Source organism: Daldinia loculata, assembly GCF_022478755.1.
Source record: "Daldinia loculata strain CBS 113971 unplaced genomic scaffold F4817scaffold_138, whole genome shotgun sequence".
In the NCBI taxonomy this organism is placed as follows: domain Eukaryota; kingdom Fungi; phylum Ascomycota; class Sordariomycetes; order Xylariales; family Hypoxylaceae; genus Daldinia; species Daldinia loculata.
Genome location: NW_026054992.1, coordinates 873 through 28190, shown reverse-complemented (window position 1 = coordinate 28190; position 27318 = coordinate 873). Strand labels below are relative to the sequence as shown.

Below are 27318 nucleotides of genomic sequence, written 5' to 3'. Positions count from 1 at the left end.
TTACAATTATATAATTTTATATATTTAAAATATAATAAACTATTTTATTTAATATATATCTTTTTATATAATAATATTTTAATATTTTTAATAATAATAATTTATATTTTTATATTATAAAATTAACTATTTCCTTTTAATATATATTAATTATAATTATTAAAATATTATTTATAAAATTATAATATATCCGTTTATATTATATAATCTATTATTATTTTTATATTTTTTTATAATTAATTTAAATTTACACATATTAAACTTATATTTACAAAAAAAATAAATATATATAACAATAATAATTTAATTTACCTCATTATAAAAACATATATAATTATTATAAAAAATAATACTATTTTTATAAAATTTAAAACTTTAATAATTAATTATAATAATATAAAAATTTTAATTAAAAAAATAAAATTTTTTTTTAATTAATTAAATATTTATACCGTTAATTTATTAAAATCTTATATTAATTTAATTATATTAATTTAAAATATTATATTAAATAAAATATTTATTAAATACATTAATAAAAATATAATTAAATAATTTATTTAATATTTAAATAATATATTATAATTAAATATTTATATTATTATATATTATATAAATTTTGTAAAAAAAATATAATTTAATTATTAATATTAATATATTAATTAAAAAAAATTTATATTAATACGTTAATATATTTATTTAATTTAATAAATTTAATATATATATAATTTTATTTAAATATTTTAAAATTAATATATATTAAATTAATTATTTTAATATTAAATATATAATATTAATAAAATTTAATATTTAATTTATTATTTAATTTATTATTTAAAACACGTTTAATAAATAAAATTTAAACCTTACAGCTAAATTATAAAAATTATATCAAAAATATTTAAATTTATTAAAATATATTTTATTTTATTTTAATTAAAATAATTTAATTAATATTATAAATAAAAAAAATATAAAATTAAAAATATTTATATTTATTAATAATATATATACCAATTTAATTATTATTAACTTTATTTTATTAAAAAATATTTAACGCATTAAATATTTTATTTTTAATAAAAATTTTTTATTTATTAAATATAATAATTTACTTTTTATATTTAAATTTAACTTTTAATTAACATATTATTAAAACTATAATTATAATAACAACTACCCCTATATATAAAACCATAACGCTTAAATATAATAAACATATAAACTTATTTTTAATTAATAATAAATAATATTTATATATTTATAAATAAGGTTAATTTTTTTATTAAATATAATAATATTAAAAAACGATTTATTTTTAATAAAAATAATTATATTTAATATTATAACTTAAATAATTTTATTTATATTAACCATATTTTTTTATTTAATATTTATATTAAACAATATATTTTTATAATTATTATACTTTTACATTATATTAATATTTATAACAAATTTATTAATTTAAATATTTTATAAAAGTTAATTAATAAATTATTTATTATTAAAATTATAACTATTAAATTAATTAAATTATACCTAATCCTAATTAATAATTTAAATATAATTTATATAAAATAGAAAATTTATTAATTATAATATTAATAAAAATAAATTAAAAATTTATAATATTTCGGTAATAATTTATATAATTAAAATAATTTTTTTAATAAATTTAATTTTTATTATAATAATAGTTTTTAATAAAAAATAATTTTTAAAAAAAAAACAATTTTTAAAAAAAAAACGATTTTTAAAAAAAAAACAATTTTTAAAAGAAAAACAATTTTTAAAAGAAAAATAATAGTTATTTAAGTAACAATTATTTAAAAAATAACGTTATTTCTTTAATAAATAATATATATAAGAGGTACGGTACTTCGTTAAAGAATTGTTTTTCAAAACCACCCTTTACCGTTATGGTACTTTATCACCCTCTAGCCCGAGACTGCGTGCATCTTTATGGTGTTTACTGATTGGCTCTAATAACGGCAAACTCGTGTAAGCTGAACAGAATATGGCGTTTGAAGGCCCATGGACATTTTAGGATTAACAATATTAATAACATGCAAAAGTGGACTACAATTGTGACAATCGCAATAGTTCATAAGTCTTGATGCAAGCAATTGTATTTGGCTACCTAGTTATTTTATATTCGTAAGTGCCACTTTATAGCATCAACTACATGTAGGTATCTACCATAATATAAGTCCCATTTCAGTAGAAGAGTTGCCTATTCTCAATGCTATCTAAGCCTAATAATTGGAAGTCATTATACAGTGAGCTAACTTAAGGTAGGTTCCATAGTTAGGTGCTTTTGTAAGCCATAAAACTGTAGCAGTGCACTTACACACTGAAGTACCTCCCCACTTAAGGCTGAGCTAGAAGGAGGAAGGAGCACTGACGTTAAGTCTACAGCAGTACGAATTACAAAACAGCCTTACTTCATGTTTCCATAGCGCAGCTCTGTCTCAACCTCACCTGCATACCTACAATAATCCACGACCCGAGCCACAAACATCGTGGCTACTTTTCATGCGAGGAAGTCATACCCATTCATCATCGGTGCTTCTTCCTATACAATATATACTTCCCTAGCTACCTAGCTTAGCTCCATATTCTCTAACACTAAGCAATATACTCCGACTCCACCTTCGAGAGCTCACCTTTCCAGCTCCTCTCGACCATAGCTAAAGTTGCATTCATCGACAAGTATACCACGCAAGTACGAACACAATTATTTAGTTCCCGATCGCCGCCATGGCCCCGACCCCGGCGAAATACGTTCTCTTGTCGCTACCCCTGAGTACCTTCGACACGGGTGACCAGCAAGAAGCTCTCGACTCCGTCAAGACCACCATCACGTCCGAGAATGGAACCGTCTTTCCCTTTCCTGTCCCCAATTTTAAGATAGGAACTCTGGACGCCTTAGTCCAGCAAGCCGACGACCTGGCAAAGCTTAATACGGCCTGCGAGGGAGTGGTCAGCAAAGTTGGCGACGCCTTGCGATCTTTATACGAAGGCAACGATGATAAGGCTTCTGAGCAAAAGATGGTTAACGATAGTACGTAGCCCTTACTTCTTGAAATTTTCGACATATTGGGATATTGACAGAAGACTTTAGAGCCGACGGATCAGTATCTTCGCACCTTTACTTGGAACAAAGTCCGCTACCGAGCCGATAGGCCTATAGGCGAACTCGTTGATATCCTCCAAAAGGTACTTCTCCTTTAACATGATTCTACCCGGTGCCAAACGGGAGCTATGCTGACATAGACTCTTTGCGCCGCTAGGAATTGGCTACAATCGACAATGATGTCAAGAGCAAATTCAACCAATACAACCAAGTCAAGACGAACCTCGCCGCCCTGCAAAGAAAACAAACGTAATGCGCCCTCAAATCCATTGGTTCCTAAGGCAGATACTAACCCTACTCGTTGAATTCAGGGGCAACCTCGCGACCAAGTCTCTGACACCGATCGTCGACCCGTCTCTGCTAGTGCGAGACTCCGAATACCTCGAAACGCACCTTGTCGCTGTCCCCTCCAACCTGAAAAAGGAGTATCTTAAGAGCTACGAGACCGTGTCACCCATGGTAGTGCCCCGGTCGTCCGTACAGGTTGCGCAAGACGACGAATTTGTCTTGTTCGCCGTCACCACGTTTAAGAAGCACAGTGCCGAGTTCCAACAGAAGTGTCGAGAGCAGAAGTGGACGCCCCGTCAATACAAATACGTCGAGGGTGGTAAAGAAGCAGAGCAGAGAGAAATAGATCGCGTCACTCGGGAAGAAAAGAAGGTCTGGGGCGAGGCTCTACGGTTGACCCGCACGGGATGGAGCGAGAGTGTTATGATATGGGCGCACATCATGGCCCTCCGCGTCTTCGTAGAGACAGTGTTGCGCTACGGCTTACCGCTGGAATTCGTATCGGCTCTTGTAGTGGTAAGCGCATAGTTCGATTTCCTTCAAATAATTTCGACCTATACTAACTCGACTATTACAGACGAACGCGAAGTTGGTAAAGAAGGTGAGGGCGGCCCTAGACTCGTCGTATTCGTACCTGGGTGGAAATGCGTTCGGACGAGACAAGCGAGGGAAGATCACAAAAGACGACGCGGCGTTAACGTCGGAGATGGCAGCGGCCGGCTTAGGGCACGCAGGGGAAGGCGACGAGTATACGGCATACGTATATTACGAGTTCGAAGTATAGACAGCATGCAAGCAGCTAATTTATCAGGTTGGCGTTTTCACGGGCGGACCAATGTCATGGCTAACATCTCCGCGAATAGGGGACTTTGGTTGTCACATCGCAGCAATGGGACTTGTCTGTACATGTCTTCGGAACGGTTGATATCTATTGCTCGACTCTACGTGTTTCGCCTCACTTCTAAATAGCGATTTGCCTTTCACTTCGTGATGAATTGTAGCTCACATCCGTACCAGCTTTAGACTAAGCACCCATTCTCCTATTTTCTACTAACCAGCACCTCTCACGAAGCAAGAGCAGCAATGCCGGAATTTCCCGCGGCATCAGCAGCCGTAGCCGTAGTAGTCTTGGTAGGAATCAAATCCTTCTCCTCGAGCCACTTGACAATCTGCAAAACACACTCCTCAACAGAGTTCTCATGCGTACGGATGGTAATCTCGGGATTCTCAGGAGCTTCATAAGGGCTGCTAATCCCAGTGAACTCCTTGATCTCACCCGCGCGGGCCTTCTTATACAAGCCCTTCGGATCGCGCTGCTCGGCAACCTCGATGGGCACGTCGACATAGACCTCGACGAAGGGGATGGGGACGTCGCCGTCGGCGGCAGCGGCAGCGGCAGCGGCGTGGAGGTCGCGGGCGAGCTGGCGGTCGGCGCGGAAGGGGGAGATGAAGGAGGTGATGGCGACCTGGGCGCTGTCGGCGAACAGCTTGGCGACCTCGCCGATGCGGCGGATGTTCTCCTGGCGGTCGGCGTCGCTGAAGCCGAGGTTCTTGTTCAGCCCGAAGCGCACGTTGTCGCCGTCGAGGCGGTACGCGGCGACGTTCAGGTGCAGCAGGTGCTGCTCTAGCGCGGTCGCGACGGTCGATTTACCTGAGGCGCTGAGCCCGGTGAACCACAGCGTGAAGCCGCGCTGGCCGCGGAGGGCGATGCGCTCGCGGCGCGAGAGGGAGGGGTGCCAGGTTATGTTGCTGGAGAGGGGTGAGTTAGTTAGTTAGTTAGTTCGTTATTTAATTAACTACATATTTAGCTGTTTGTCTTTTTGCTCTTCTTCTTTTTGACTTATTCCCTCCCATTACCAGGGGAGAAGTTATCTATTTATCATCCAATTATATTCGCCATGTCTATTGGTTCGATCACAGGATATTTAATGCAGTGCGTGTAAAGACGGCGGGATGCAGGTTGAGAAGGATATAAAACTGAGGGATAGCGGGGGAGGGGTAGAGGTAGAAAATCTCGTAAAAAGAGTTGCACGAGTAAAAAGAAAAGAAAAGAAAAGAAAAAAAGGGTAACTCACGTCGCCATTTCTATCTATCCCGATTCCTAGCACGATTCCTAGCAACGGAAAGCTGAAGATTACCACGTGAGGTATGAAAATGCATGCAAAAAAATAAATGAGACGGATAAACCTTGAATAATAATCAAGATCTCATAGAAGTAATTATGTATGGAAGTTCCCGTCTCAGCTTTTCCCAAATTCAAGGTTCTGGACTATGTCGATAGGTGCTGTGCTGTACCTAAGTGCTCGACTTACTGACGTGCCTTAGCCGCAGCGGGTACTTTAGTTACCGTTTAGGATGTCGGTGGTCGGATGACGTGCTTCCATCCGCCTCCGATTCGCGGGCCTTGGCTCAACTGGGCAATTGTCTGATCTGAACTGCTCCCTATCAAGTTGTATAAGTTGTATAAGTGATGCCGGATAGGCTAATAAATACCTAGGTATGTTTAAGAACGGGAAATAATATTTAGTAAATATATTTCCAAGTAGCTTACAAGAGATATTTATGAGGCCGACTTTGTTTTACAGACAGCTAGGATATAATAGGTGTGCTTAATCAAAGATTCGTCATCTGGCTGCGTAATGTGTAAAGAGCACACTATACTAAACCGGCGTAGTCATCTTGTCGTGCTATGCCGCATGTTTAACGTATTCCCGATCTTCATCTTGGCCTATAAGTTATCATCCACTCAAGGCAAAGCAGGCATTTATCTATAAGGCTCATATAATAATAAGATTTGTTTGCTTCGAGAAAATTATGTCCGGACATCTCTTGGTCTGTAGTTTTTCGGACAATAAATCCGTGTTCCTACCACGTGCTAATAGGTAATGTTCGGTGAACTCACAGCAAATTAACGCAAAACTATAATATAGGCTTGCAAATATGGGGGATTTGGTGTATAGGGTATTGAATAATTCCCGGACAAGTGTCCAGACGGACCGACCCATTCGATCTCCGACTCCCGTAAGGTTCGAGTAGATACCTCGAAAATGAATAAATATCAAGCATTACCAGCTCTCATTCCAACTCCGTGCCAGGCGTAAAGTCTTGTCTATCCCGATCTAAAAGTCTATTCATCACAATGCCATCGTCTACCCTTATGCCGTTGGGTACAAGTTCATCATCAACTAAAAATCCACGTTAGCTAACTCTGTCTTAAGTATGAGTCTCTGGCATATACGAACCGCTGCGTGTTTAGGAGACACGAACAAAGCTGTCGCCTCCGCGAGGACCACCGGAGTCTCGCCTTCGCCTACTAGGGTTTCGATGCGGCCCTCGACCCAGGCCTTACGTCCTTCTACCTTTGTCGTCGTAGCTCTGAGCACGACGTACGAATCCGCGTATGCTGGGGCACGGTAGTTGATGTTTAGGTTGGCGGTTAAGCCCACCTTATGCGGCAACGCGGCAAAACAGCACCGCGCCATACCCTCGTCTAGCATGGTCGCAAGAAGCCCGCCGTGTACTATGCCCGGGTGGCCGCATAACTCGTGGCCCAGGTACGATATCGAGACTATGGACTTGCCGCCCGCCTCGACGAAGGCTACCGGCGGTACAACCACCCTACCCGGTCCCATAAGCGTGCCACCCGTCAAGTTATAGACTCGGTAAGGGGCTGGGATCTTGAGATGCGGTCTCGACTCGTAGAATTCCTCTCTGGACCGCATCTCCTTAGTGAGCGGGTGATTGTTGATGTACTCCTCGACCTCACGCTCGTGGTCCGTTTCCGGCTTGAACATGGTCAAGGTCTCCTCATCCGTGGGCGGGTTGAGGAGTTCATTGACGATCGGCGCTGCTGGTGCTGCTGCCATTGCGATGCCGAGGGAGGTGAAGAATAGGCCGATAGCTATAACGGAGGCGGCACGACGTAAGAGGGAAGGTTTGGGCGATAAGGACGGGTCTTATACGTCTAATGTCAGCCTGGGGTATTACTACGGCATCGATGTCCGATCAGGGGAATCCTACCTGCGGCTGGGAGTGTGCTGACAAAGCGACTAGACGAAGACGGACTCGGACGTAGGATCTGATTTATAGTCGGATATACGGTAAATTTCTGGCGGCGACCCCTAGCAAGGGCGCCGACTCGCATTCGCGCAGCCAGCATGACTACCTAATGATAGGGATTAACCACCGAGTGGGGACTCCCGAACCAGCGGACTGTATCTCTTCACCAATTAAATCAGATCCAATGCTAGGTATGCTAGAATATTCCTCGTCGACATATCCGTAGCGGCCTTTGTTGTTGAGAAACTTCACCAGGTTGCTTGGCTGTCTGGCTGGCTGGCTGGGCTGGCTGGCTGGATTCCTGGCTGGACTCTTGCGGATGCAAATTCCCTGATTCCCAACGGATTTCGCTCCAAGTCGCTCCAGTTGTCCGTCAGTCGCTAACTCTAGGGGCCACTTTTTGCCCGACAAGGAAAATACCGAGGTAAGTTTTATTATATTAGGTAAGCCGGGATAAAGATTTATCTGATAAGAAGAAGTACATCTAAATACATTCTAGGAGGCCTGACTTCTAAAAAATGATGCTAGAAGTTAGCGTCGGCATGAGGGGGGCACATCTGAGATCTGCAAGGAACATGAAACTCTCCCTCTTTAAATAGATCAATTAAGAATCCGTTTCAGGGCATTTCCTGCGACACCTCAGCTATGACGTCTATTGGAAGATAACATGTCTGCATGTGTAGGTACTGTAGTATACATAGAAAGATACTTGCTTCAATATGTTCGTATTATGTAGTTACCGTTATATCCGCCTCCGTAGTCCACAATTCCGGCCGTCTCCGTGTTAGTGGCCGGACACGCTCACCCAATCCAAATTCAAAATTTGATAATTCTACTATAAGGCACATCCAATCCCCATCCGTTACACAATATGATCCGTAACTACCTTACGTAAGTGCCCTATCATTTAGTAGCATCAACCTTCCCTCTAACGCAAACGAGCAGCAAGGCTTATGACGTTTGTGCCCATGATTAAATGGGCTGTCTGGCAATCTAGAAATCCACGTATGTAGATTACCCTAGCCTGTCACAATACATTTAAGTGATTGATCCCCGCGATATGATGCTGAGTATAAGAATCAAGCATCTGAACTAAGCACTTACTTTCAATTTTGTCAATCTCGATTAAATTAGTCAAGATACGCGACTTACACACATCTATCATCCTACATTATACGCATTATCACGTAATACTATACCAACATAGTTATTCAATACACCGATATCATGGTAAGCAATAGCTCTATACAGAAGCCTCACATCCAAAATTATCAGTACCTAGCTAAACAAAGTGACCTACCTCATAGGCCTCCGCCGAAACAGTTGAACTAGGACCACCCCATGCCCCCAGAGAGGAATCCTTCAAAGTCTTCAGCGAGATCGAATCCGAGCTCAAGAAGACGCTTCTTCACATGAAGCACACATACCGAAGTATGCCTACTCCCTTTCCTTTCCTTTCCTCCCCTCCCCTCTCCTAATCCAAGAACCCAAAAACATAGCAATTTAAACCCCACTAACGCCCCCCCACCAGAGCACGAACCTGAATACTTCGCCCCAGTCCAAGCCCTCAGCGACTCCGACCTAACGGCCTTCTCATCCTCGGACCTAGAACAAGTCCGCGTGGGCATATCCCCATACGGCCTACACCTGTTCGGCAAGCAGCGGCTCCCCGCCATGCCCGACTCGGGGCCCGCGTACATCCACTTCCGCGCCTTCGTCGGCGGCGACGGACACAACGAACCCGGCGTCGCCACCCTGCACAGCATCCACACCGAGGACGTCGAAGAGCCCGACGGCGGCCACAGGTACCGCGCTATCTTTACTAAAGAAGATCCGCTGGAGTGGTTTGATACTTGAAGGGGTTATGGTGGGTTGATGGGGTGGAAGGGGTTATCGTAACGAAATGAGCAAATGAAGATCACGAATAATATATTATCGCTTGTGAAATTTACTTTGATTTGAAATTTTAATACCGGATCGGGTATCTTGAATTTTGAACGGTCCATGTCCAGCTAGAGTAAAAATACCGTTGACCATCTGACACCATTAAAACTGTCTATTTGCTGATTTACAAATCATCGTCATCCTGAGCAAGCAACTCCGCATAATCATCGGCAGACGCGAAGGTAGGCAAGTTCTTGAGAGCCTTCTTCCTCTTCTTGCGGTCCGACTCTTCTTTCTCCTCATCTTCTTTGGCTACAGGCGCTTGTTGTAGCTCCGACTCTCCTTCCTCGTCATCACCCTCCGAGTCGTCCCAGAACTCGACTCCGTCTTCGTCTTCCGAACCTTCTCCCTCATCCATCTCTGCCATCTCCTTCTTAAACTCCTCGTCAGACTCGTCGAGGCTCATTAGATCGTCAAAGCCGGGCTCGCTTTCCGAGTCGCCTTCCACTTCTGGTCGAGATGCCACGAGCGCGTTCCAGATTTCGTCTTCCTGTTCCTCTTCATCCTCTTCGCCCTCTCCCTCTTTCTTGTCTGCCTTCGATTTCTTGCGCTCAGCCTGTTCGGACTTGCCTATCCGCGTAAAGTATTCATGGAAGAAGACATCCTCCACAGCAACATCCTCACTCTTCTTGTTCCAGAATTCCGCCGAGTTCAAGGTGCTTCCTGCTGCCTTGGCCGAAGGTTTACTCGATAGCAAGATGCTTCCTTGACCGCTTGCAGTGACAGGTTGCATAATAGATACACCCTTGGTCGCGTCGGCAGCCTTTGCATTGCGGTAGACGAATTTGTCCAAGAATGCTATGAGCGTGTGGTTAGCCAGATCGGGCTTTTGAGCAGCCTCCTGTCCGTTTATAAGACATGATGCATAGACATCCACAGAAGGGTGAAAATGCCGTAGGAACGGTATGAGCTCCCAGAGACAACTGCGATGCGCGTTGCTATATTCGGGGTCTCGCTTTCGCCCATCATAAACGCCCTCGACCTTCTTCGACTGGGCTTCCGGCCCATCGACGACTGCTGTCTCGGTTGGGGCATCTGATGCCACCCCCGGGACCGCTTCAGCTTCATCATGCTCCTCCGGCTCATTTATAAGCGTTTTTAAGTCTGGAAACGTTGTGCAAAGATCGATTATAAGATAAATGATACCACAAACGAAGGAAGGCTGGTGCAAATTCAAGACCTGTAACATCCTCTTGACAAATGCTTTCACACGGCGGACATCCACGTCAGATTTCAAACTTCTATACAAAAGGTTCAGGTATAAGGCCTGCTTAGAAGAGGTGCTTAGACGCGGGTCTAGTAGCGACTCGTACAGAGTCCGATAGAATCTTTCGGTAGCAAGGTGTCGGGTGGCTGAGAGTTGCTGAATAAGCATAAGAGCTTGAATACTAGTGTTGAAGTTGGAGGAATGTGTAATGCGGAAAAGCGTATCTAGGTGTGACTCGAGTCTGGGACAAGTTAGTATCGCCGTATAAAATGATATACTTTAGATGATATGACATACGTAGACTGTTCAGCTTGTGAAAACGGCACAGCTCGATTCACTCCGGTAAGAATTGCAGAGACAAGCTTTTCGGCGGCTTCTCGATCGCTCGGGCTAGCCTGAGTCTTATCCTCAGTCTTCTTCGTTTGCTTTGGGTTCTTCTTCTGCTTGCGTTTATCCCTCTTAGAGGTATCGGGGTTTCCATCATGCTGACTGAGTTCACCACTCTTGAGTAGGGCAACAAACAGACCAAAGTATATGTTCAGCAGAGAATCTGCGACTTGAGGTTCTTTGGTGCTTAGAATAGTCTGGTTTAACGTATTGATGGCGTAGTACTTGGCGCGTATTTGCTGTCCGGGTCGAAACAGGATATCTTGTTCGATGCTGCGAATGACTATTTGCTTCATTCCAGGATGGGTGTTTAAGAGTTGCAAGAGCAGATAAGAAGCTCTCGAGGAAATCTTACGCTCGCGATCGCCAAGCTTATTTACGAGAAGTCGTAGGAGATTGGATTCCTGTTCGGGTTTGTCTCGCAACAATGCGAATGCTAAATCGACAGCCTTGGTTCGAGCATATTCAATCTCATCATCGCACCAAACTTCGAGGTTTTGGATAATCTTGAAATAGGACTCTTTTAGCCAGTCTTCAAATATCCACGATATAAGGTGCTCCTTGGTGATTTTTCCTGGCAATTTTTGGCCAGCAGACCATCTTTTCACGCCATACTTTTGGAGAGTTCCGACGAGACCTAATTGCGAAGGAAAAAGACGTAGCCGTCTATCCGATGGTAAAATCATTCCGGGTCCAAACAAGTCCACTAGAGCAGCGAGAGCAGAGAGGGCCTGCCCACGACTCCTTTTTGCAGAAAGCCCTATCAGGTTCTCAAGGGCTTTAATATTATGTATGGGGGATTCCTGGATAGCCAGAGTTAAGGCGGATACCTTATCCGACATCGTACCCGAAGACATTATGGTAGACATGAACTTGTGAGATGACGATTTAGACAGAGTCTTATTGTATGCCGTACTATCCTCGTCCAAGAGAGATTTGGCATAGGCCTTTAACTCGGCTATTGCTGGTGCGTAGGCGGCTACATCATCAGATGCCGGAGTCGGCAGAGATTTTAAACTAACAGCATGCCAGTCAGGACGAAGTTCAAAGATCTTAGAGGCCAGTCAGTTTAGCTTATACGACGGCTCCTACACTTATAGAAATGCTTACTAACCGTCTTTCTTTTCGGATCTTGTGGAGGTTTTTCTTCGGCCTCGCCATCATTGCCGTCCTCATCTTCACTTTCGTCTTCATCGACACCGTCGGCTTCTTCGGCATCAGGCTCCGGTCCCACGTCGTCGAAACCGAGACCAGCAGCAAATTTAGCTAACTCAGCTCGAAGGCCCTTGTCTGCGCCCTTCTTGCTTTTCACATTGCTGGGTTCCTCATCCTCGGAATTTACATCTTCTACTAACTTTAGGTCTTCCTCGTCGCCCCCAAGAGCTCTAATTTCATCGAGAAGGGTACTAGAGCTGGCTTTCTCGGAAGTACCAGTTGGTTTTTGAGTCTTCTTTGGGTTGCGATTATTCTTGTTATCGTTGGGCTTTGATATATTTTTCCTCTTATTAGGTGGCGACTGGACAGCATCTCCTATTTGGTCCCGTTTCCTCTTGCCCTGGTCCTTCTTCTCTGGGGTTTTCTTGGACTCGGCGAGCTTGCTGTCGATTTTAGCTGTCAATTTCGACAGCGCTGTATCGTCGAAAGTCGCCATTTAGATATAAGATGCGGAGACCTTAACTCGCACGAACCGACTTAGTAGATCTACCGCCGGAGTGTGTGTATTTGCGTTGTCGGGATTGCCTATGCCCGGTATTTATCAGGCCCTAGACTTGCGACGAGTAAAAGAAAATTCAAAAACTGCAAGGGAAAAAAAGTTGAGAGGGGCGAGGCAGATGGTCCCACTCTACGAATTAGCCAATCGATAAGTCTCGATACTAAGCTATCATGCAAGGCTGAGGACCCCTTAAGCTCTAAAACCCACTCACAGCTCTTATCTAACACAAGTACCTAAGTATCTTTTAGAAGTAAAATCGCATGTTTAAGCTCACAAACACCAAGATTCGAACACACTTAATTAGAATAATTTCCAGGGGGATTTTGATACGTTACTAAGTATCGGTTTAGGAGTGCGATAAACTCAACTCGGGTTTAACGGCCAATAATAGACAATCTGATTGTGTGGAATAATCAACCATGCTACAGCCAAGATGATGTTCCTATCACGTACTCCAAGGAGAAAATATGTATTGACGCTCCAACGCTTGAGGATTTACACTATACGGCCTTCGAGTACCTCGGCGTCATCGAACGATCTACCGGTTTGGATAATGGCCCCTATTAATATATCATAACATACAAGTTAATGTATCGTTAGCCTGAATCCAATATACAAGACAGTTTCACTCGCCTGTCCAAGTTCTGGATACCTACGGGAGGAATAACTGCGACCGAAAATGAAGGTATGCAGTTGATGTTTTAAAAATATTTTAACTATGACCATCCTGACATATATCTAGACGCTCATAGCAAGTTAATCCGGGCTGGATACCTTCGTCAAGTGAGTAGCTATATCATGGGTTCTTTCGTATATTTCCTAACAACCTATTTCAAAGTCTCATGCAGGGATATTCCACATGCTCCCGCTAGGCCAAAAGGTGCAGGAGAAGTTAGAAAGATTAATAGATAAATATATGTCACAGCTTGGTAAGAACCATATATCCCCTTTTCCTAATTCTATTCTCACAATGCTTATCTACGTCAAGGCGCTTCCAAGGTGGCCTTGTCATCCATCTCATCGCAAGCACTGTGGCAACAAACGAATCGACTAGAGGGTTACGGCCCAGAGGTAAGCTGAAGAATAAATGCCTTTAAAATCAGATTCGGTGTACTCATTTGATAATTTTTAGTTATTCCGGTTTGCCGATAGGAAAGATGTCCCCTATCTACTTGCGCCAACTCATGAAGAAGAGATAACAACACTTGTCTCGAAAACAATCAAGTCATACAAGAACCTCCCCTTGAGACTCTATCAGATTGGTAAGTTGTTGCAGATATATATCTAGGTCTTGGATCTCATTTTGTTAGGTCGTAAATACCGCGACGAAATCCGGCCACGGCACGGTGTGCTACGGTCAAGAGAGTTTCTCATGAAGGACCTCTACACTTTCGACTACTCTGTCCAGTCAGCACTCTCAACATATGGACAAGTATGCGCTGCTTATTCTCGACTGTTTGACGAGTTAAAGCTTCCATATCTAGTTGCGGAGGCTAGCTCGGGTGACATTGGAGGCGATCTAAGCCACGAGTACCATCTTCCAACTTCGATTGGGGAGGATAATGTGATTAATTGCAACAGTTGCGACTATGTCGCTAATGAGGAGCTCGCTGCCACGCGGCTTAGCCCCTCAGAAGACATGTCTCCAACGGAATCTGGGGATGTGCTGACTGCTGGCGTCTGGCGTGGTGTTTCTAAAGATAGGTCAACTCTTATTAACGTCTGGTATCCTGCTTCCTTTTCGGACGACGACATTAACACATATGCTATCAAATCTGTTCTACCCGAATTGGACTCGAGTCTCAATGACTCGACACCATTCTGGTCTTCTACGCATTCTAAAACTAAACAAGGTCTACGGTTGGTGAATATTATCGATTATAGGCTTGGTTCTCTTTTCACTACCGCGCTTAAAACCAACCCAAGTCCCAACTCCCTACTACCCGAAGGTGCCGACCTCGACCTTTCTATCATCACGAGCGACTACATAACCGCGTCGGCAAATGGTGACCCCCTCAACGTTCTTCGCATTCGTGATGGTGATGACTGTCCTCGATGCGAGACCGGGAAGCTCAAGGTCCAGAAAGCGATCGAGCTCGGGCATACATTTCATCTCGGGACACGATACTCCGAGCCTCTTGAAGCTCATGTACAAGTGCCTACGCACTTGATAGAAGGTGATGCCGCAACCACTAAAGCTGGAAGCATGACAACTGTACCCATACAGATGGGCTGCCATGGTATAGGGGTGTCTCGCATCATCGGTGCTGTCGCGGACCATCTGGTCGATAGTAAGGGGTTAAATTGGCCGCGTGCCATCGCACCTTTCGAGGTAGTTGTCATCCCAGGCCGTGGCTTGGAGAAAGATAGTGTTATTGTCTCCGAGTATCTAGCAAACTCCCAAGCCTCCCGGCCCTTAGACTTGTTGCTTGACGATCGCACGGAGTCGTTGCCATGGAAGATGCGAGACGCCGATCTAATAGGATACCCGATCCTCGTGATCCTAGGAAAGGGATGGAGTTCGGATAGGATCTGCGAAGTTCAGTGCAGGAGACTATCTAGCGTATCACACGTCTTACTCGACGAGCTCCCCATGTACATTAACCAACTTCTGACTCAGCTCTAGACTCTAAGAGTAATTCAAACAGTGCAGAGACATTCATATCTTTGACCGTCTACGAATCTGCAAAGATATCCGTAAACCGGCGCGCTGCGGGGTCGTTGGAAAGACTTGTAGAACGACGGCATAAGATCTACAAGGGTCTTGTGTGGGGTTGAAGACCTTTCGGAACCGAGATAACAACGTGTCTTAGGTGAAATCATCGTATATTGGGCGGAACGACTATGAAAGTCGGAAGCGCGAAGACGCGGGAATCCCCACACCCGGCCGTCCGGCTCCTCACCCTTCCGTTAGGTCTGATTTAATAATAAGATATAACACAGCACTCGGCTTTTAATGATTTAGTAGTTCTGGCCTGGGATAATCTGTAGTCATACATATAACAAAGTTATAGGCCCATTCGTCGATTGTCTGGATTACCTGCAGCATTCAACTAAAATACACCTCTTATAGAATTAGAGATCTCACTCCTCAGGTCACCATGGCTGCTCCGGGGAATAAGTTCTTTATCCAGGAGAAACTCAAGCAAACCGCACCACACCATGAGAGCTTCCAGGCCTTATGGGAGACGAAGTGGAAGCGGCCGGTACGTCGCCCAGCTCAGTTCATAATTCAGTCAGCACACAACACTAATCAATTAGGCTAGTGTGAGATGGGCATATACCCATTCATATTTGGGACTACACAAGATTTCCAACCCGTAGTTGACGACATTATCGCGAAAGGACTAAAGAGACCTTATGACTGGGACGAATACGCCCAGTGCTTCTTTCCTAAGGCAGAGGAGCTCGTGGCCCGCGCAGACGCTGCTAATGATGAAGGAGAATGGGCTAAGGCCTCGGAATTGTACTTGTGCGCTATAGCCTGTATCGAAGGGTAACTGCCACATTATTCTCTAAACTGACCTGGATTTTAGGCGAGGTTCAGCACTCTACCGCATCGCCCGGTTTCCAGCACCGCGCTCCGAGAAGCAGCGGTACGCCTGGACGAAGGGCAAAGAGGCTGCTCTCAAGGGGTTAGAACTATCGCGGTATCCCATGGTAGAGATGGAGATCCCACACGTCCACGCAGCGAATGGCGACGGGCCGGTCCTTTATGCTTACTACCATCGCCCAACCGGTTTGTCCAAGTCGTCAACTTGCCCCTTGATTATTATATTCACGGGCCTCGACGGCTACCGGACAGAACTAGCGGTTTGGAAGAACGGCTGGGCGGAAGTAGGCTGTGCTACACTTGTTGTCGAGATCCCCGGCACCGGCGATAATCCCGGAGCGCCGTCTGATCCCTCTAGCCCTGACCGGGTCTGGAGTAGCTTGTTCGACTGGATCGCGCAGCAGGACGACATTGATCAGAGCCGAATCGTCAATTGGGGCTTTAGCACGGGAGGGTACTACTCGATACGCGTGGCGCATACCCACGCTGATAAGTTGAAGGGAGTGGTGGCTCTTGGGGGTGGTGTCCACCACATGTTCGATCCGGAGTGGCTGGATGCTGTTGACGACTTGGAGTATCCTTTCGAGTAGGCCTTCAGAAATATTATTTCCTTATTACTAGTCTCTAACCTCGAGTAAACGGGGGGGGAGAAAAGTAATTCTAACTAATGATGCGTCTTCAGTCTCGCCCATACACTCAGCCACAAGTTCGGATACGCAGATCAAGAGTTTGGAAAATTCAAGAAAGAGGCGCGAGACAAGTTCTCTCTACTAACCACCGGCATACTGGATAAGCCATGCACACGTCTACTTCTAGTAAACGGAACTGAAGACGAGATCTTCCCAATTGACGACTATTATCTGTGTTTACAGCATGGCGGCCCGAAAGAAGCTCGGTAAGTTGCCCCAAACCAATATTCGTTTCTATTCCTCCAGGCTTCAAGAAATTAAATTAATCTAATCTCCCGCTCCAGGTTTGTCCCGGGAGTCAAACACATGGGCGAATCGCAGTCCTTCTCTATTATTCTGCAATGGATCTTTAAGCTACTTGATATCCAAGGAGACGTGGGGAAGTTCCTGTCTACTATCCCATTTAAACCGAAATATTAGATGGTAATGGCTTGGCATTCTTATTATATCCAATTAGCATTGTATATAACACGAGACAGATCTATATGGAAATAGAACGTACCTGCAACCTGAACCTGGCGTTGCTTGTATATTCTGACGACCAGAGACAAACTAGAAAAACTATAGGAATATAATGAAATTGGTAATCATAAGTATCTACTGTTTGTATTATATTTAACACATCTAAATCGCCCTGGTTCATGGGTACCTAGGTAGTTTGCTTGTTCCTTGTTCTTTCTCGGTGTAGCTTAGGTACCCAGAGGTGATCAGCGCGGGGTGGTTGGGTCTGATGTTGTGTTGCCGTGGCTGCAGCCGATTGAGAAAGAGGCTTTAGGTACCTTACCTTTCTTTCCTGCATGTCTAGCGTGCTCTTCTCAGCTGCATTTCGACATCGCTAGGAATACGACCTTCCTGAAAAGGTTCACTATACTTACGCGGACAATAGAATTCCTAAGAATGCAAGGAGCAGCATACAATTTGTCCTAGGCACTGAGACATATATCTTCATCGTCTACAATACCTATAGATGGGGGGGAAAATCATCGACCCCACCATCGGTAAGGAATTCTAGACTCGTGGGATTCCGGATCTCTAAAAACTTGGCGTTTATGGAATATCACGAGTGTCGCTCGAGTCATACTGATAACATATATTAATCTCTCTCTACCCATTCTGGACCGCTCAGTGCTTAGAGCTACAGGCACGATTACCCTCATGATGGCAGTTTCGGGAATCGTATTAGGCCTGCTAGCGACGGGGTTCGGCAGTACAGCAGCAGGGCTCACGAGAGCCGATCCCGTGGTGACACTAACGAATGGTAGCTACGAGGGTTTATACCTTCCGAGCTTCGAGCAAGATATCTTTCTCGGCGTGCCGTACGCCCAAGATACCGGTGGGCAGAATCGATTCCGCGTTCCACAGTCCTTGAACGAGACATGGAGCGGGACACGGACGGCTAAGGCTTACGGCAACGCTTGCCCGGACTATTACTTATCGGCTGAAGAACTGCATGGTATGAGTGAGAATTGCCTCAGCATCAACATTGTGCGACCGGCTGAGGTCCGTGGCAGTAGCAACGGTAGTAGGAGCACCCCGCCCCTCCCGGTGATGCTGTGGATCCACGGAGGTGCCTATCAATACGGCGGCAGCGGACAATCCGTGTATAACCTCACATACCTTGTGCAGAAGTCGGTGGAAATCGGCTTGCCCGTTATCGGAGCTAGCATTAATTATAGAAAAGGCGGTTGGGGTAACCTGTACTCCGTTGAAATTCAGGTGAGACATAGCCGTCCGCTCTACTTGAGACCTGTGAAGAGCTAATTAAGGGTATAGGGATCTGGGAATACCAACCTAGCACTGCGGGACATGCGCAAAGCGCTAGCCTGGATACAAGAGAACATTGAGGCCTTCGGAGGGGATGCTTCATCAGTGACAATCTGGGGCCAATCCGCCGGATCATTCGCCGTGGTATGTGCGAGATGTATTATGAGGAAAGGGGCTCTAGAATAAGTAAAGAAGCTAATGTTGTAAAACCGAGTAGGGTCAACTTTTAATGAGCTACGGCGGACGAACCGATGGTCTCTTCCATCGTTCTATCCAAGAGAGCGGGAGTGCAACGACAGCGTGGTGCAATGGGTCAGATTGGTACCAGCCCATTTATGATAACATAGTCGACCAGGTCAACTGTAACTTGGTTCCAGATACACTTGAGTGCTTGCGGACCATCGACTACGAGACCCTCTATCCGTTTCTGAACTCGTCAGTTGTCCCCGGCCCGGGTTTCTACCCTACTGTTGGTGAGTAGAGCAAAAAGTAACTTGCGCATAGTTAGTAGCAACAGCTAATCTCGGTCACCAATAGACGGTGATGTGCTTCCCAACTACCCATCAGAACTCTTGCGCGCCGGTCGGTTTGCACACGTGCCACATATTTATGGGACGGTATCAGATGACGGCACCGACAATGCCCCTTTCGGCATCAATACAGACGAGGACTTGCGGGACTTTCTGCTCCATCGCACAGGCTTCGGCTTCCCAGATGCGACGGTTGATCATATCCTAGAGCTATATCCGGACGACCCAACACAGGGAATCCCTTTAAACACGGGATCAGAACGCTTTGCGGATTATGGATGGCAGTATAAGCGGGTTGCGGCTATCGTAGGCGACGTCTTCTACCACGGGCCACGACGTTTCGACACGCAGAACTACGCCCCGTTCTCGCCGACGTACGTGTACAGATTCAACACTCGGCCCTGGGAGAGCACACTCACCAACACCACGGCGATTGGCAACCCCCTTAACGGGAGCGGAGGGCTCGCACCCGCTTATAAGGGCGTGGAGCACTTTAGCGAGGTACCTTTCGTCTTCGCTAATCCAACGATGCTGGGCCCGTGGCCAGAATATCACAAGCTGAGCGACCAAGTAAGTAGCCAGTGGATACGATTCGCGCATACGGGTAATCCGGATGGCCCGGGATTACCACACTGGCCACGATACGATAAAGGTAAAGACGGTCTTAATCTGGTTCTGCAGACGGAGGCGCAGGGTGGAACGTATGTAGAAGAGGACACATACCGGTTGGCTGGACGCGAGTATCTGACGCAGTGGGCGAGAAGGAGGCATGTATAGACATGGGGTCTCGTTCTTAGGAATATTCCAACCGAGGCCTCGATCGTAACAATATCCTTATTTAATCCTAGTGATAGGTGTAAGCTAGTTTATGCTAGGTGATAGCCCCTATTCACGATAATATAAAGCCATTGTCGATTCTAGATGCCATCAAATGGGCATGACAGCCAGCCACCAGAAGACGAGAAGATATTCAGGTCAGAACCTAGAAGACCTATCTGCCAATCGGTTAAGCTTTCGTGTAGTACAATGTGCGGTCTACCAATGCAAACCGAGTGTATTATCGGGACCGTGAGATAAGTCGCATGTTGCTTGCTTACTGTTTATTGAAAACTGACGTGTAGCGCAGGCAACATAACCTCCATCATTCGTGTAAATAGGCAGCATAGGCGGTCAATGGTTCACCATGGTCAATTCTCACAATGAAGTTGGAGTAAAGTTAAATACCTGGGTCTTTTGGGGGTGTGCTGCCTTAGAGAATGCAAAGTCGTTTGGTCACAAGACTTCGCGACAAGTTCAGATCCTTAATTGCTATGGCCCCATTATAACCCCATAATTTTGGAACCCAAACCCTTAAAACCCGAAAACCCCTGTTTTTTTAGGCTTCAGTCGCGCTATATTTTCTTTGGCGCCTCAATAGCGCGTCTGTTACCCCACGATAAGCTCAAGTTGTCCGTTGCCAATTCTACCGGTTTAACGTCATCCCATCCATCCTTACCAAGAACGGTAACAATGCAAGAGCATGTACATGGAATTGCCCTTACAATTGGCGAGTCTGCCTAATCGTCATGTTCGATTGTCTATATCGAGATCTGTGCCTCTTGTACATAGATCACTAGTATAAAACATCTAATGCCATCCCGTCTCATCTTAATCAAATGCAGCTTCGTCTTCACTAGCCCAACCTGATATACCTCACTTCTTTTTTCTAGTTGTGTTTCTCTTACCTATTTAGTCACATCTTACTCTAGTCTTAAAGACTATCTTGTGCACTTGGATTTTGAGCTGAGCTCAATCGAAAACAATGGCAGTTATGGACTTTCCTAAGTTGCCTGTCGCCCACGACGGGCTGGTAAACTACATTACCAACCATCCTGAGACTCCAATCAAGGAAATAATGGAGCCCTATCGCAAATTCGAGGCCAAATTACGTGAAGTATACGCTCAGGAGCGCAACAATCCAGTCTTGGACGACCCCTATCTCAATGTTCTACCCCTTTTCACTAAAGACACGATAAACATCAAGACTCGTGCTCGTAACCTTGAGGCAGAATCCCCTAGCGAGAAAGAGAAGTACATTATGTCTCTCCCGGATGACAAGCGACGTCCAAACGGCTCACCCGCCGTCGTTACTTCTCTCAAAGAGTTTCGCCGCAACTTCGGCATCTTTTCCGAGTCCTCTCTCGGCGAGATGGACTGGAGCAATGTCGTTGCCGCCGGTTCATCCGTAGTTAACTGTCTCCTACCTGTTCCCGATCGGTATAATCATTCCAAGAGAGCTCTTCGCGAGTATTACCATCAGAAGTTCTGCCCGGCTTCTGACGTCGACTTGTTCTTGTACGGACTCGATGAGCAGCAGGCTATCGAGAAGATCAAGGACATCGAAGCTCGGATTCGCGACGCAATCCTCTCCGAGGTGACAGTTGTGCGAACTAAGAATGCCATCACTATTTGTGAGTTGTTCATTTCTATATGACCTATGGCCACGATCTAACTCTACCATAACCAGGCAGTCAATATCCTACTCGCCACATCCAGGTATGGTTTCGTGCTTGGTTAATCTACACTCTCAGTTATTGACATCCCCTTTAGATTGTTCTTCGAGTGTACAAGTCCATCTCGGAGATTCTCACCGGGTTTGATATCGACTGCTCTTGTGCTGCTTATGACGGAGAACATGTCTATTGCTCTCCACGAGCTCTAGCCTCGTATATCACCCAGATAAACCCTATAGATCTTAGTCGGAGGAGTCCCTCCTACGAGAATCGTCTTTCCAAGTATAGCCACCGGAACTTTGAGGTTTACTGGACAGAACTTGACCGATCTCGGGTCGACCCAACTATCTTCGAGCGCAGCTTCCAGAGAGTCCTTGGACTAGCCCGTCTACTCGTTTTAGAACGGCTACCGACCACGAACGCTAGAGATGAATATATGAAGAAACGCAGACAGGAAAGGGGCCGACCGGAACTACCTTTTCGCTACCAGCACCGTCTCCGTGGAAATATTAAAGACATCCACGAAGATGAAGTGGCAGATTGGGTCGATGAGGATGAAGTTGCTAACTACCATACTTTTACCATTCCCTACGGCGAGAAATTCCACGCTAAGAAGATCGAAAAACTTTGCTATACCAAGGACTTGCGTAAGTAAAAGCTCTTTTACTACTATGTTTACACAGCTTATTCAGCAGTTATTCCTCTCTTCCCGTTGTCTTATTTTATTATGCTCCCGCCCCCGAGTTATGATACTTCGTATGCCTAACCTAATCCTAGTTCTGAACGCCGAATGGAACCAACCTAAAGAAAGGGAGGTCTATCTTCACAGGCACCCCGCCTTCTTCGGAAGAGTCCAAGATGTAAGCAGAAACTATAAGCCTATGTGCTCTGACACGTTTCTAACAAGTTTAAGGTGATCGGCGACTGCTGTGGTACCTGCCCGAAGCCCGAGACTCCCGAAGAGATCGAAGTAGCCGAGAAGGAGAGCGAGATTTACGTGTCGGGGAAAGCGACCTTTCGTATTGACGACCCGGGCAGACAGGTAAGCGAGGCCCATCACTAGTTGCATACGTATAACACTAACACATCCGTAGCAAATCGGTTCATTCAATCCGCTCACCGAGGATGACTGGACCGAGATGGCGTATGTTGGCAATACTGCTCGACTCTGCCAGGCTATTATCGATGACGATCTCGAGCACGTGGAAGATTGGCTCTCACAAGAAGGCGCCGACCCCAACAAGAGGGATTACACAGGCCGAACCCCACTACACCTCGCCGTCATCAGCTCGACTCCTCAGATCGTGAAGTGTTTAGTTGATCACGGAGCACGTCTTATTGCCCGCCTAGCGGATGGTCGAACCGCGCTTCACCTAGCCGCAGCGCGAGGCGATATTGAGATATTAAGGATTCTCCTGGAGAAGAGTAATGCTAACGAGGAAGCGGAAGAAGATAAGCTCGACCGGCGTCGCAAAGATCGTAATGCAACAGACAAAGGCATTCAACCTGGCGAAGCTGATGAGAAGTCCGGCCACGAATCTGACGATGAAGGCTCCGATCCCGAGATGGTAAGCGATGAAGAATCCGAAGATGGTGACGACGTGCAGTCTGTAACCACCGGATCATTTGTCAAGGTCCGCAAAGACGGAAAGGCCGACGACGAAGACGCCGTAATCCTCGAAAACGACCAGAGCGAACCAGATTTCTACAAGATCAACACCGTCGCTTGGGACTCGAAATGCAGTCCTCTGCATCTCGCCATCCTCGGAGGTCACTGCGAAGTTGTCAGGCTCCTATGCCAAGAATTTGGCGCCGACGTGCTCTTGCCCGTTAAATTCGGCGACGGGTCATATTCGAACCCCAACGTTGCCATCTTGACATTGACCTTGGCTTTAGCTCTCCCGACTGATAAGGCCATACCTATGGTAGAAACATTGTTGAGCTTAGGCGCCACGTCTTCGCAAGCCGAGACAAACGGCGTGACCGCGTTCCAACGATACGTTCGGAGCGGCAGGCTGGAACTAATCGAGAGCCTATTAGAGAAGGACAAGATCGGCCTTCAAAATGCGATCAATCATATGGCCTCTCACGGTAGCTACTATGGTAGTAGTACGACCAACCCACTGATCACAGCTCTCGGTGTAGATAGCCGGGAGATCGTGCCCAAGCTACTCGAAGCCGGAGCAAAGGTTGAAATAAACTACGAAGACTGGTTGAAGGGTGCCAAACTCTCCTTCGGTTATCAACTGGGTGTAAGTACGCCCTGTATTCTAACCCTATAATTTATCTGGATCTCTATATACATAAATGTGTACGTACTAAAAGTTGATAGAATTACGAGAGGGACCTTCAGGTATTCAAAGATAATACCGAGCAACCCCTAATTGTGGCTATTAGATCTCGGCATCCCGCTAATGCTGTCGAGCTACTGGAGAAAGGAGCCGATCCAAACACAATGACTATGGTGAGCCATAATGTCGCTAAGGGTCAGGGCTCTAGCTATAGCAAGGGCCAAACCTCATTGGATCTCACTCGTGATATACTTGGACAGGCTCGCGAATATAGGGGAACGTTGGTTGAAACGAGTCAAACGCCCCAGTCTGGAGAGGTATCAAGCTTCTTTAACGCGCGATCAAACAATCGTCAGAAGCGCCCAGTTGAACCTTTCGGAACCGAAGAGTTCCTGGCAAAATTTAGCGAAGGAACTTACCAGCACTGGGTCGTCTCTATGGATGTTACCGAAAAACTCGAGCGTCACAAGCGTGACCTGAAGTTCTTCGAGGAGCAAAAGGAAAAGGATGCCAACTTACAAGACGAAACGGAGAAACTTGACGTCCTCGAGGATGTCATCTCGCAACTTGAAGGCCTGGAGAAGGCCCTCGAGGCTAAGGGTGCGAAAACTTTCAAGGAACTATATCCTGACGCTCGAGAACCTCAGCTACCCACGAGATATACGCACCCGACCCAGGAACCAACGGCATACGCCCTGGAGTTCAATTTTACCAATGCCCCGGATGTCACAGAGACAAGAAAAGCCGCATATATCAAACTGTGAGCATAACCCCCGAATTTATGTATTTTCTATAATACTAACCTGTCAAAGTTTCGAGGCGGTTTGGGCCGGTGACCTTCCTACGATCAAGTCGCTTACCCTGGCTTCGTGGGACGCAGATAAGCGGGAACCGCCTCTTAAGATAGCAGTGTCCGACGTTAAGTTCAACAATCCGTTTTCGCTCGCGTTCATACGCGGGCATTACGAGGTAGCGAAAGCGATTCTGGAGATCGCCCAGGCCCAGTGGGCACCAAACGAGGAGAAGACGACCCGGTTCACGATGAACAAGGACGAAGATGAGGATTCGGCAGAGTCTGACAGTGACGACGAACCCGAAATATACGAAAAAATCATCGACGACAAATTCACTATCGAGAACGTCGGCCAAATCTCTATGCAAGTCAAGAGCCAGACCACCGCGAGCGCACTTCTCAACTGGCCGACGCCAACACGCATACTCCGCGACGGCTCGCTCACGGGGAGCATACATAGGCAAACCCCCCTTTTTGCCGCTATAGACCAGAACGATGCGAAAGCCTTCAACTTTTTGATCGACATGCATATTTACTTTGCCAGCAAGGAGCCCGTCGGCGAAGACGAGTCGAGCCGATTCTACAAATTTCCGCAGGATCTATTCGAGAATGCTTTGAGGCTCGGCCGAACAGATATGCTCGCGAGCGTCATCAAGCGAACCGGGGCAGGGATCCCGATAGACGACCTGGTGAACAACACCGGTGCCGAGCTGAAAGTGAAACCTCGCTACTATCAAGGTCTGAGCGTCTACGGAAAGAAGAGAGCGGACTGGGCTACAGCCGGTCGTAGCCTCGTCGTCAAGACTACGGGAAGCAAAATACCACCGTTGCTCACCGCTGCTCTTCGAGGTTCCTTGGAATCTACGGAGTGGTTCGTCAGCGACGCACCGATGCGGCTCTATTCGGAGTTTGGCAAATCCAAGATCGCCAAGGAGGATCCTCGCCTCAAGCACTTGAGCGACGCCCCCGGCGGATTCGACAGAGCTATCGCAACGTGGCTCGGAGCGCAGAGTGAGTCGAAACACCTTAGTCCCAATATACGTAGTTCTTTTCGCTAATGATTTATAGATGACCTCGTCATCCACTGCGCCGTGATGGGTGCGTATACGGAGAAGACGAACAAACTCATCGAGTATCTGATCAAGGTGTGCCCGTCGTCGTTCGAGGCCAAGTCCGAACAAGGGTGGACCCCTCTATATCTGGCATGCCTCCTCGGCAGGGTCGATTTTGCAAAGACGCTGATCGACGCCGGAGCCGACCAGTCGGTGAAGGATAAGGAGCTAAACAACATCATCCACGCTTCTCTAATAAACTTGCCGACCGCAGCGGGGCAGCTCAAGCTCGATCGTCTCCGGGCCCTCCTAAACCTCTTCGATCCAGATCTCAGAGCGCACATGTTCCTGCAACGAAATAACCTCGCTAGCGGCGGTGACACTCCTCTTCACTCCTGGCTCAAGACCGCCAACCGCCTCACGTATTATCCAACGAACCAACGTTGGCCCGCTCATCAGCTACTCAACGACGAAGACCTCCAGAACATCGACGTTCTGCGCCTACTCTTGGAATTTTCCGGCGGCGCAGAACTCGGCATCCTCAACGGCTCCGGCGACACCATCCTCCACACCGCAGTGCTTCGCCATCTAGCAGAACATACCCAGGTGCTCCTCAACCAGAGCCCTAGCTTGGCGTATCGCGAGAACGCAGTCGGCCGCACCCCCAGCGAGATCGCGTACGACCTCTTCATCAACTCCAAGGTCGAGTCCCAGGAGTCCGTCGAGCTTAACAGAAACGCCGATCATATAATCGCCACGCTGAAGAATGGCAACCACGAGATGCTGGGTCGCTACAGGCGGCGTAGAGATGGTGCCAGACAAGACACCATCGGCAAGAATTGTAAAGAATATACCTGGCGGGTCCTCGAGGCGCACCTCGCCAAGGTCGACGGCAAGCGTCGCCTCGTCAGCCTCAACGAGGCCAACGACGTGGCCAAGCGGCTAGGTGAGAGCTACTCCTGGCAGCGATACTACCAGAAACCCACGGCTACCGACACAGAGCGGGCGGAAGAGGAGCAGCAGCAGCAGCAGCCGCAGGAAGACAAGCTGGTCGGCTTCATGGCTACGCAGTACGAAGCGGCGAAGGGGAGAGCTTGGATTGCTAAGGACAAAGACGAGGCGGTTGTTCCCCAAGCTACTTTTGTTTCTAGGATGGGTCTCTATTACGCCTAGGTGGGGTTGGAGTAGTCTAGAGGTGGCTTTTCGATTATTGGTCATGTTAGGTACTGGATTTGGTTGGGTATGTTGGCCGGGAAGATATGTTGGTCTGCTTTTTAAGTCTGATGCTTATAGAGGTATGTATGGTTATTGCTTTGAGCGGTATATCTGAATGCTATTATGATATCGTACCTAAGATATATGTAAGGAGATGAAGTAAAAGGTGGTTACCCTTATCAAATTACAATCACATAATGG

At 46.0% G+C, this 27318-nt stretch overlaps 9 protein-coding genes across 9 annotated transcripts; 6 read left to right on the top strand and 3 right to left on the bottom strand.

The window, feature by feature from the left end:
• Positions 1 to 2025: 2025 nt before the first annotated feature.
• On the top strand, positions 2026 to 4334 carry F4817DRAFT_355275 (ATPase, V1 complex, subunit C). The gene is made up of 7 exons (XM_049305637.1): positions 2026 to 2190; positions 2302 to 2361; positions 2422 to 3067; positions 3128 to 3222; positions 3297 to 3388; positions 3451 to 3943; positions 4005 to 4334. Exons 3-7 carry the CDS (start codon positions 2764 to 2766, stop codon positions 4209 to 4211), a joined length of 1191 nt encoding a protein of 396 aa, XP_049153350.1. The 5' UTR covers positions 2026 to 2190; positions 2302 to 2361; positions 2422 to 2763; the 3' UTR covers positions 4212 to 4334.
• F4817DRAFT_355272 (adenylylsulfate kinase) lies at positions 4335 to 6200 on the bottom strand. The gene is made up of 2 exons (XM_049305636.1): positions 5503 to 6200; positions 4335 to 5176 (listed from the first exon to the last, which is right to left on the bottom strand). The coding sequence occupies exons 1-2, from the start codon at positions 5508 to 5510 to the stop codon at positions 4492 to 4494; spliced, it is 693 nt and encodes a 230-aa protein (XP_049153349.1). The 5' UTR covers positions 5511 to 6200; the 3' UTR covers positions 4335 to 4491.
• F4817DRAFT_355271 (Thioesterase/thiol ester dehydrase-isomerase) lies at positions 6201 to 8166 on the bottom strand. Its single transcript, XM_049305635.1, has 3 exons — positions 7448 to 8166; positions 6670 to 7382; positions 6201 to 6612 (listed from the first exon to the last, which is right to left on the bottom strand). The coding sequence occupies exons 1-3, from the start codon at positions 7584 to 7586 to the stop codon at positions 6583 to 6585; spliced, it is 882 nt and encodes a 293-aa protein (XP_049153348.1). The 5' UTR covers positions 7587 to 8166; the 3' UTR covers positions 6201 to 6582.
• Positions 8167 to 8606: 440 nt separating this feature from the next.
• Positions 8607 to 9449, top strand: F4817DRAFT_47023 (uncharacterized protein). The gene is made up of 3 exons (XM_049307518.1): positions 8607 to 8716; positions 8794 to 8917; positions 9018 to 9449. The coding sequence occupies exons 1-3, from the start codon at positions 8714 to 8716 to the stop codon at positions 9341 to 9343; spliced, it is 453 nt and encodes a 150-aa protein (XP_049153347.1). The 5' UTR covers positions 8607 to 8713; the 3' UTR covers positions 9344 to 9449.
• A 105-nt stretch (positions 9450 to 9554) lies between these two features.
• On the bottom strand, positions 9555 to 12675 carry F4817DRAFT_321658 (CBF-domain-containing protein; the record flags this gene model as incomplete). The annotated part of the gene is made up of 3 exons (XM_049301309.1): positions 9555 to 10878; positions 10935 to 12076; positions 12139 to 12675. The coding sequence occupies 3 exons, from the start codon at positions 12673 to 12675 to the stop codon at positions 9555 to 9557; spliced, it is 3003 nt and encodes a 1000-aa protein (XP_049153346.1).
• Positions 12676 to 12979: 304 nt separating this feature from the next.
• On the top strand, positions 12980 to 15602 carry F4817DRAFT_46815 (prolyl-tRNA synthetase). Its single transcript, XM_049307516.1, has 7 exons — positions 12980 to 13282; positions 13339 to 13423; positions 13481 to 13521; positions 13577 to 13667; positions 13727 to 13809; positions 13871 to 14000; positions 14049 to 15602. The coding sequence occupies exons 1-7, from the start codon at positions 13172 to 13174 to the stop codon at positions 15362 to 15364; spliced, it is 1857 nt and encodes a 618-aa protein (XP_049153345.1). The 5' UTR covers positions 12980 to 13171; the 3' UTR covers positions 15365 to 15602.
• A 237-nt stretch (positions 15603 to 15839) lies between these two features.
• On the top strand, positions 15840 to 17400 carry F4817DRAFT_362944 (yellowish-green 1-like protein; the record flags this gene model as incomplete). Its single annotated transcript, XM_049306587.1, has 5 exons — positions 15840 to 15944; positions 16005 to 16210; positions 16275 to 16877; positions 16974 to 17186; positions 17265 to 17400. 5 exons carry the CDS (start codon positions 15840 to 15842, stop codon positions 17398 to 17400), a joined length of 1263 nt encoding a protein of 420 aa, XP_049153344.1.
• A 479-nt stretch (positions 17401 to 17879) lies between these two features.
• Positions 17880 to 20563, top strand: F4817DRAFT_46857 (alpha/beta-hydrolase). The gene is made up of 4 exons (XM_049307517.1): positions 17880 to 18696; positions 18754 to 18888; positions 18962 to 19217; positions 19282 to 20563. Exons 1-4 carry the CDS (start codon positions 18136 to 18138, stop codon positions 20049 to 20051), a joined length of 1722 nt encoding a protein of 573 aa, XP_049153343.1. The 5' UTR covers positions 17880 to 18135; the 3' UTR covers positions 20052 to 20563.
• Positions 20564 to 21075: 512 nt separating this feature from the next.
• F4817DRAFT_321654 (ankyrin) lies at positions 21076 to 27075 on the top strand (the record flags this gene model as incomplete). The annotated part of the gene is made up of 9 exons (XM_049301308.1): positions 21076 to 21724; positions 21781 to 21809; positions 21864 to 22413; positions 22544 to 22626; positions 22680 to 22808; positions 22861 to 24018; positions 24099 to 24817; positions 24870 to 25861; positions 25919 to 27075. 9 exons carry the CDS (start codon positions 21076 to 21078, stop codon positions 27073 to 27075), a joined length of 5466 nt encoding a protein of 1821 aa, XP_049153342.1.
• Positions 27076 to 27318: the final 243 nt, after the last annotated feature.

Coding starts and splice junctions, on each gene's coding strand:
- F4817DRAFT_355275 (XM_049305637.1), top strand. CDS start 2,764: ATGGCCCCGACCCCGGCGAAATACGTTCTCTTGTCGCTACCCCTGAGT. Junction 3,223..3,296: donor TCGTTGATATCCTCCAAAAG/GTACTTCTCCTT, acceptor TTGCGCCGCTAG/GAATTGGCTACAATCGACAA. Junction 3,389..3,450: donor GCCCTGCAAAGAAAACAAAC/GTAATGCGCCCT, acceptor CGTTGAATTCAG/GGGCAACCTCGCGACCAAGT.
- F4817DRAFT_355271 (XM_049305635.1), bottom strand. CDS start 7,586: ATGCTGGCTGCGCGAATGCGAGTCGGCGCCCTTGCTAGGGGTCGCCGC. Junction 7,383..7,447: donor CAGCACACTCCCAGCCGCAG/GTAGGATTCCCC, acceptor TAGACGTATAAG/ACCCGTCCTTATCGCCCAAA. Junction 6,613..6,669: donor TGTCTCCTAAACACGCAGCG/GTTCGTATATGC, acceptor GTGGATTTTTAG/TTGATGATGAACTTGTACCC.
- F4817DRAFT_47023 (XM_049307518.1), top strand. Junction 8,918..9,017: donor CATGAAGCACACATACCGAA/GTATGCCTACTC, acceptor CCCCCCCACCAG/AGCACGAACCTGAATACTTC.
- F4817DRAFT_46815 (XM_049307516.1), top strand. CDS start 13,172: ATGATGTTCCTATCACGTACTCCAAGGAGAAAATATGTATTGACGCTC. Junction 13,283..13,338: donor CGTCATCGAACGATCTACCG/GTTTGGATAATG, acceptor ATGTATCGTTAG/CCTGAATCCAATATACAAGA. Junction 14,001..14,048: donor CTTGAGACTCTATCAGATTG/GTAAGTTGTTGC, acceptor TCATTTTGTTAG/GTCGTAAATACCGCGACGAA.
- F4817DRAFT_46857 (XM_049307517.1), top strand. CDS start 18,136: ATGATGGCAGTTTCGGGAATCGTATTAGGCCTGCTAGCGACGGGGTTC. Junction 18,697..18,753: donor TGTACTCCGTTGAAATTCAG/GTGAGACATAGC, acceptor TTAAGGGTATAG/GGATCTGGGAATACCAACCT. Junction 19,218..19,281: donor GGGTTTCTACCCTACTGTTG/GTGAGTAGAGCA, acceptor GGTCACCAATAG/ACGGTGATGTGCTTCCCAAC.